Source organism: Polyergus mexicanus, unplaced genomic scaffold (assembly GCF_030449975.1).
Source record: "Polyergus mexicanus isolate NDT 795.1 unplaced genomic scaffold, iyPolMexi1.0 SCAF_20, whole genome shotgun sequence".
NCBI lineage: Eukaryota > Metazoa > Arthropoda > Insecta > Hymenoptera > Formicidae > Polyergus > Polyergus mexicanus.
Window position 1 is genome coordinate 5799416 of NW_027223340.1, and position 7665 is coordinate 5807080.

Consider the following 7665-nt stretch of genomic DNA (forward strand, 5'->3'; position numbering starts at 1 on the left):
GAGTTTCACTTAGCAATCCAGTTTTACTATCAATGAAAATTTGATAGAAAATATTTACAGACATTTATCAAATATGCAATAAGATATATATATAAAACTATAGACATCTTATATAAAGATAATTAAAAACATTAAAGAAAATTAGAAACAATGGCTTGACATTTTTGAAGATCTCCAGTTCATCTAAAGCTTATCTAAGAATTTGAAGGATAGAATACATAAATAAAAGCACATAGAGGAGATATATCATTTGTGTATATACATAACTCAGTTATACGATTTGTGTCAAATTAAACATAAAGAAAGAAAAAAATTATTACTAGTAAAAATATTTCTTGTTATATACCTTTGTACCACGTGATGTTTATTAGGTATAAAATGTGTTAATTCCATAGCTTCATTTTCATTAAAATTCAATTTTTTATCCCTTTGGAATTGTCTAGATGGTACAAGTAATTGCCCATAAGATATTTCCTATATAAAATTAATTATTAATTGACCATTATTACTATCAGAAACATTTAGATTAAATGGATAAGATAACGTATTTCTAATATACCTGGCCATCTTTAGCATGCTCTATACCCAACAACCTAAATGGATCAATACTGTCATTAATTGCTGATAATGGTCTTTGAGATGAAATATTTTTTCTTCGAGTTGTGTCTTTACGTAATTCTGACCTATAAATAATGAGAAATAGGATCTTATTGCAATATTCATGTAAATTTTATTAAATTGCAAATTATTAGAAGAGAATTACTAGAAGAAGAATACCATCTCGAATAAATTGATGACATTTTAATATGTCAATTTTATATACTTAATCATGTTACAGATAAAAAGCTAGATATGCTAGGTAACTATGATATATAAATTATTGTTATAAGTAAATTAATTCGTAATAAAAAATTTATAATAAAAAAGATAATATTCCTAGGATAATTTGTATACATAAGTATATATTTGTGTATATTGAAAGAAATCTTTACCAACTGGAACGTTGTCCTTTGTTGTATGGAATAGCAGAAAATACTACAAATGGTACATGCTGGTTTGATACCAAGACCAATCTATCATCTCCAAATTTACAGCCGTTCACAGGCCGTTGTAATAAACGCAACTCCTTTGCAACTTCTGGTATTATGGTACTATTTGTAGAAATAGGTTGCGCACTGTTCACTGCCTTTGTCTTTGGTTTTGATAATTGGGCTTTTGAATGTATGGAACCAATGCTCTCACTGCTACTATTGTATTGATGCTTAATGTCTTCCGAAAGCGTAGATGTTTGATGACTTATGCGCTTCTTATATTGTAAAGAGCCTACACGTCTTTCTGGTAAAGAATAGTCGCTTCCGGTAGTTCCGGTTCTGAAAATATACAATTTTGTACCAAGATAGATAAAATATTAAAATGCTTATGTATTAGAATATATATACTAAAAGATGAATTTGTATATGATTACTCTTTTTTTCTCTATATATTTAGTTTGAAGTCAACCTTGAATCTTCTATTAGCAAAAACTTACATATCACTTTTTCACAATTTTTTATTTTAAATATTTTTATAATTAACTCACATAAAATGATATGAGAACTAAGATCTAATTTAAAATGAAATAAAAAATAAAGTTATCATCCGTGCGTTTGTCTCTCTCTAAAATTTCTTTCATATATATAAAAATATTATTATTTCTTATTGTACAAAATTTGCCGGTGCTTCTATACTTTTTTAAAACAATTTCTGGATAAAGAAATAATAGTTTTACATCCTGAACATAAAATATACCCTAGATATGCATGCAATGAATGGAATGCAATCAAGTTTCTTGATGTTTTTCATTTGTGATACTGTACACTTTTGATAATGTTATCTGAATCCATAAGTGTCATTCAATCCTATCTGTACCAAGAACGTCTTCCATAGATGAAACATTATAGAGTAAAGATTTACGAATACCTTTAATATCAACATTTTTTTTATTATTAAATAAATATTTGAAATGTGCATAATTTATATTACAAATATTTGTAGTATTTATAAAACATAATAGTTTTTGCTTGATAATATTTATATATCAATTATTTTACAAAATTTATTCTATAAAGTTTACTATGCAGTTTGAATTTTTTAAAGTCATCTATATTCTAAAAGTTATATAATTAATTTAATACAAATATTTTCAAAATAATATACATATATAGTAGTCATTTTACAATATTTAATAATTTATACAAAATTATCATAGGCTTTCTCAAACAGATAAATGGAAAAGATAAAACAAAGTCTATCACCCTAATTTATTTTTAATAAGCAATATCTCTTATTTAGAACAATAATTATTTATAATTAGATGTTTACAATAAATAGTTCATTTTGCGAAAAATAAAGCTTTTATTTATCCAATATAAATATTTTTTTGAATGTTATTGTGTCTCTCAGAGAATTTAGATATAAATTATTAACTTATTCCATATTATATTGCTATTGTGATAGATTGTATTGTCTCAGTTATATCATCTGCTCTCTTCAATCAAACAATAGAAATACAATAAAGAATAACTGTAAAACTTTACACTGCAATATATACATTTCTTTGACAACTATTAAATAATTATAATTATTAAAAGACTCGTAATATAAAAAACCATTTTATTTTAGATAATTAATATTGAACAATTTAAAGGAACGATGGAGGAAGAAGATTTTGGAAGTGTCTCATTTGTTATTATATTATAAAATTTGTTTATTCTCACAGACCTCTCTCTCTTGCACGAGAAGTAACTTATATACTCTTGAGTATAGAGAAAGAAGTGTTCCATGAATTTAAATAATGTTAGAAAATACACATATCGACCATCTGTCAGAGCAGTAGACAGCTGATAAGTAAACATTTACCGTTCTCTAAACGAATGCATGCCATAAGACAATTGCAGATGATTTCTCTCCTGCTCTAAGAACATGGTAACTGCTGCCTTGGCAGGTGTGAATAGTCCATCCGAATCAGAACTGTAAGAGTTATGATCGGTGCCTTTGTGCACTAATAGCGGAGAGTTGGTTTGCTCTATCATTTCATTTTGCGAGAAATCGTGCGTCTCCTCTTCCGTGCAACCGTCTAAAACTTCTTCCATGGAGACCTCAAAGTCAGTGCTCTGATACACTTCGAGCACCGTTTGTTGATTTGATTGGCCATCGCTTAACGTACGCTCGTGAGTCGGTTCACTTTGTGACAAGATGGCAAACTTGGTGTCCCGGTGACTGCCGTCAAGAGAGATGTTGGAAAGGAATGTGAGGGCGGCCAATCTTCTGCGTGAGTAATTTTTCTTTAAGGCCGCTGCCATTCCACGATAAACCGTGTCGGGATACCGGTACCAGATACCGAGATAAGTAGTGATAACGTGGGTCCGATGACAACGGCGACGACGACGGCGGCGGCGGCGACGACGACGACAATGACAACGACGACGACGACGACGACGACGACGACGACGACGACGACGACGACGACGACAACGACGACGACGTCGACGACGACGACGACGACGGCGTCGACGACGACGACGACGACGGCGACGACGGCGACGACGGCGACGACGACGGCGACGACGACGACGACGACGACGACGACGACGGCGACGACGACGACGACGACGGCGACGGCGACGATGACGACGACGACGACGACGACGATGACGACGACGACGGCGGCGACGACGACGACGGCGGCGGCGACGACGACTTTACCGAACAAGGACAACTACTAGGATCACAACGCATTGTCACTATTGATACACTTAGTTCTAACATCATAAATTACAATCGCAGCCGTGCAGCACACGTAGAAACGTGAACTGATATTGCTGATCATCATGTAGTTTCTTCAAACGAGCTGCTTCACAAAACACACACACGTTGTCTACCGTATGACTTTACCTACTACGCAACAGCGAGAAGAGCGACCTATCCTCCCGCCCTCTGCCGGTCCTGCCGCATACGAATGGTGCTTGGAACGAGTGTAGAGGGGAGTGTGTATATATATGTATATACATAGGGCATAGGGCATAGGGAAATATGTCACAGATCATGTTTTTCATGGCTCGATAACGCAACAACATTCAAAATTGGAACATTTCGAAATTAGAACAAAGTATATTGAAACAATAGAACTATATTATAAGTAAAACTTGTATTCTATATATGATAATAGATCGTACGTAGTAGCACATTATGAATGATGCCTAAGAATGCGGTTTATATATCTCGGACTGTCGTAAACCCTGGATTAGATAAGAAATGATAGGAGATTGTGAACTCGAAAATTATATTGCGTAGTTTTTTGATACATGCGTGTACACATATTTCTTATCTCATTTTTAAGTAAAATAGTAAATAATTATATAAGCAGATTTATAACTCTAAAAAAAAAAAAAAAAAAAAAAAAATTATTTTTATCTTTTTTATGACTTTTATAAAAAATAATAATGGAAGTAATTATTTAATAGAATAATTCGTAAATGAAATAATTAAACGAAAAACTGAAAAGCATTTATTGTACATTCCATTTTCGAGAAACATATATATAATATACATATTACATAATATGAATAAAAAATAATGAGTATTATTGGAATATGTATACATATATGCATTTTTCTCTCGAGGAAATTTCGAAAAATCGTCATTAGAATATATTTCAACAAGAAGTAAACTAGACTTAGTGAAATTACAGATTTAGATATTTCGAATTCTTTCAACTCATATTCTTTTATTAATATTGAGAAGTTAACTTTATGGATTCTTTATTCATATTCTGTTCTCCAATAGTATGTTCGGAAACAGTACCCGAGCATCGTTCTATCTTTGTTCAACTTTTAGTAAATAACAAAGATAGAACGCGACACTCGTGTGCACACGGTTGATGTTTTCGAAAGTAGCCCTAATATCGAGAAACTAACCGCCGAATTTGAATTCGCAATTGATTTTAATTTGTATGAATTACTTCTCGCAGAAATATATTCTCGTAATAATTTCGATCTGTCACTATATAGTCAAAGATTTTGACTATTTTTGGAAGATTTTCTCTCTGACGAGAGACGCATATAGATATATTCCTCATACTCACTATTGTTATACATATATATTTATATAATATATCAATTGTTTCTGTAAAAACGGGACGTATGAGTATTTTGAAAATTTTCGTCAGTTTTATTATTAATGAAATATAAAAAAGGAATATTTGTCGACACCGAAAATAATCATGTTCTCAAAATAAATGTATATAAAAAGATATAATCAATATAAATTTTCATTATTAACATAAATACAATTAATGCGTTTATTTTTTTACAAAATAATTAACGTAAAAATTCAATAATTCTTTTAAATATTCACCGAGCCACGCTGTGTAGAAAATAATATTAATTTAACAAAAACAATTTATATTTCTTACATACATATATGATATGTTTGCAAGAGAATGCACAGAACTCTTCTATTATTAACTTTATAAAAAGGCTTCACACATACATCTTTCATCCTTTTATGTAATTCTAATAATAGGAGAATCATGCTTACTAATTATATCTGATACAAGAACCTCAAAGAAGATTCACAAGTCGGAGAATGATTCACTATTTATATTTTCAAATAGGCTTATTTATATACAAATTTTACATTTCGCAATCTTCTATAGGTGTGATAATAACACATGGCATTACTGCAATTTTGTTTATATTTATTTATACAATAATCTCGTTATAATAAATTATATATATTTTTTTAAATATATATTTATGTACGCGTGTACTCCGAATATGTATACAGAGTGAATTATGAATGAATGATATCATTGCATCAAAGATATTTCAGATATAAATACATTATTTGTGTGTGTGTGTGTGTGTGTGTGTGAGATTCACCCTGTATATACATACATCATAGAATGATTCTAAAGTAAGTTACCAAATCTTATAGATATAGTCTGTGACCAGTTTGGAATTGATTTTTTTCCAACAGCTAATTTGATTGAATATCATATCTTATTTTTATATTAACTTTTTACTATTCAAATTTAAATTTTCTGTTAATTAAATTATATATTTAAATTAAATCGTGAGAGAGAGAGAGAGAGCGGGGGGGGGGAGGGGGGAGAAAGTTTTGTTATATATTAAAAAATTTTTGAATTTCTCTTAATTGTAAAAAAGCTTTCCATTATAGATCGCTTATATAAATGAAGAACTATTGATTGTTATTAAAAAAAAAATCGATTTTAAATTGGTCCAAGAATACATCTGCAAAGTTTGATGATCTATTTTAGAGACCTATTGTACATATATGTACATATACATACGTTGCATAGAAATAATGTTTGACACAATTTTGGCAAATAGATTGGCTAGGACAAGTTATATCTTTACGATTTACACAAGTTAATTGCAACTCTCTCATCACACATACGCTTCCTATTTTTTTTTGATTAAAATTACCACCAAGCCTCTATCTTAATTTTGGACTTTGCTTTCTTGCACTTACGATTGCACTATGTTCCTGTTAACAGACAACCGATTGTGGATGGAGAAGTTAGTAGAAGTGGCTCGGTATCATATAGGATTGACATTCATCAATCAAGATAGAAATCAAAGCACAATGATATAGAAAGATATCTGTTAATCAATATAGAGAAGAATCAAGTGCCAAAAATTTTTTTTAGAAAAATATGAAATTATGCGCAACTTTCAATATCATATTTTCTTTTTTTTTTTTTATATCTGATGATTGTTTTATCTTTATGGGAAAATAAAAACCAGAAGTTATTCATGTTTTGGATACAAAGTTCTTTGGTCCCATAGAGATAAGACCAGATAAAATACCTATAAATTATTAAGAGTCATAAATTAATTTTCTCAGATATACTTCACCAAAAATATGAAAATGTTGTTACATACAATCTTGTATTTATGTGAAAACAATCTGCTATCTGTCAACATACACAGTTTTTTTATCAATCTAATATTACAATATCTCTTAATAAACTTACCTAATAGAACGCATTTGTCTCACATTTAATATAGTAATAGTATAATATATTATAAATATACATATGTAGGATATTCCAAAGAAAGATATGGATCAACAGTGCCTTGATACATGCAATTTTCTCCTAGCAGAAATTTTATTTTAAAATTTAACTAACGATGTAATTAAAATTAAGAGTTGAAAATAAACAAAAATAGGAACAGATATTAAACAGATTAAACAAAAAATGTCTATTCAAACTTTTCTTAAAAATATATATAATTTCGTTCGTTACTGATACATCCCTTTGTTAGAACATCCTTTATATATACATATATAGATTATTACAAAAGTCGAATACAAAAAATGCATCTTTATTTCAAACTTAATATTTTTAAATATAAGTTTTTTAAAAATTATATAAATGATAATTAAACAGTCATCTGCCCATAAAAATCGCATAAACGATGATTTTACGATGATCACAGTTTTTTTTTGTTTTTTTTTCAAACAGTTTATAATCTTTAACATCTAATCAAATTTTTAATTTATATTTAAAAAATATTGGTTTAAATAAAAAAAGAATTGTATGCACTTTTATGATCCAATTTTTTAGAATTCTTTGGCTGCGATGTTTTTATACACAAT

At 29.5% G+C, this 7665-nt stretch overlaps 1 protein-coding gene across 1 annotated transcript; it reads right to left on the reverse strand.

Annotated features, from left to right (window-relative positions):
* Positions 1-285: 285 nt before the first annotated feature.
* LOC138941827 (uncharacterized) lies at positions 286-3990 on the reverse strand. The gene is made up of 4 exons (XM_070311703.1): positions 2899-3990; positions 993-1370; positions 560-683; positions 286-474 (listed from the first exon to the last, which is right to left on the reverse strand). Exons 1-4 carry the CDS (start codon positions 3339-3341, stop codon positions 286-288), a joined length of 1134 nt encoding a protein of 377 aa, XP_070167804.1. The 5' UTR covers positions 3342-3990.
* Positions 3991-7665: the final 3675 nt, after the last annotated feature.

Excerpts from the sequence above, each read along its gene's own strand:
- LOC138941827 (XM_070311703.1), bottom strand. The coding sequence starts at position 3,341 with ATGGCAGCGGCCTTAAAGAAAAATTACTCACGCAGAAGATTGGCCGCC. Across the intron at positions 684-992 it reads AAAGGACAACGTTCCAGTTG|GTCAGAATTACGTAAAGACA; the intron begins GTAAAGATTTCT and ends CATTATTTATAG. Across the intron at positions 475-559 it reads AGCATGCTAAAGATGGCCAG|GAAATATCTTATGGGCAATT; the intron begins GTATATTAGAAA and ends AATTTTATATAG.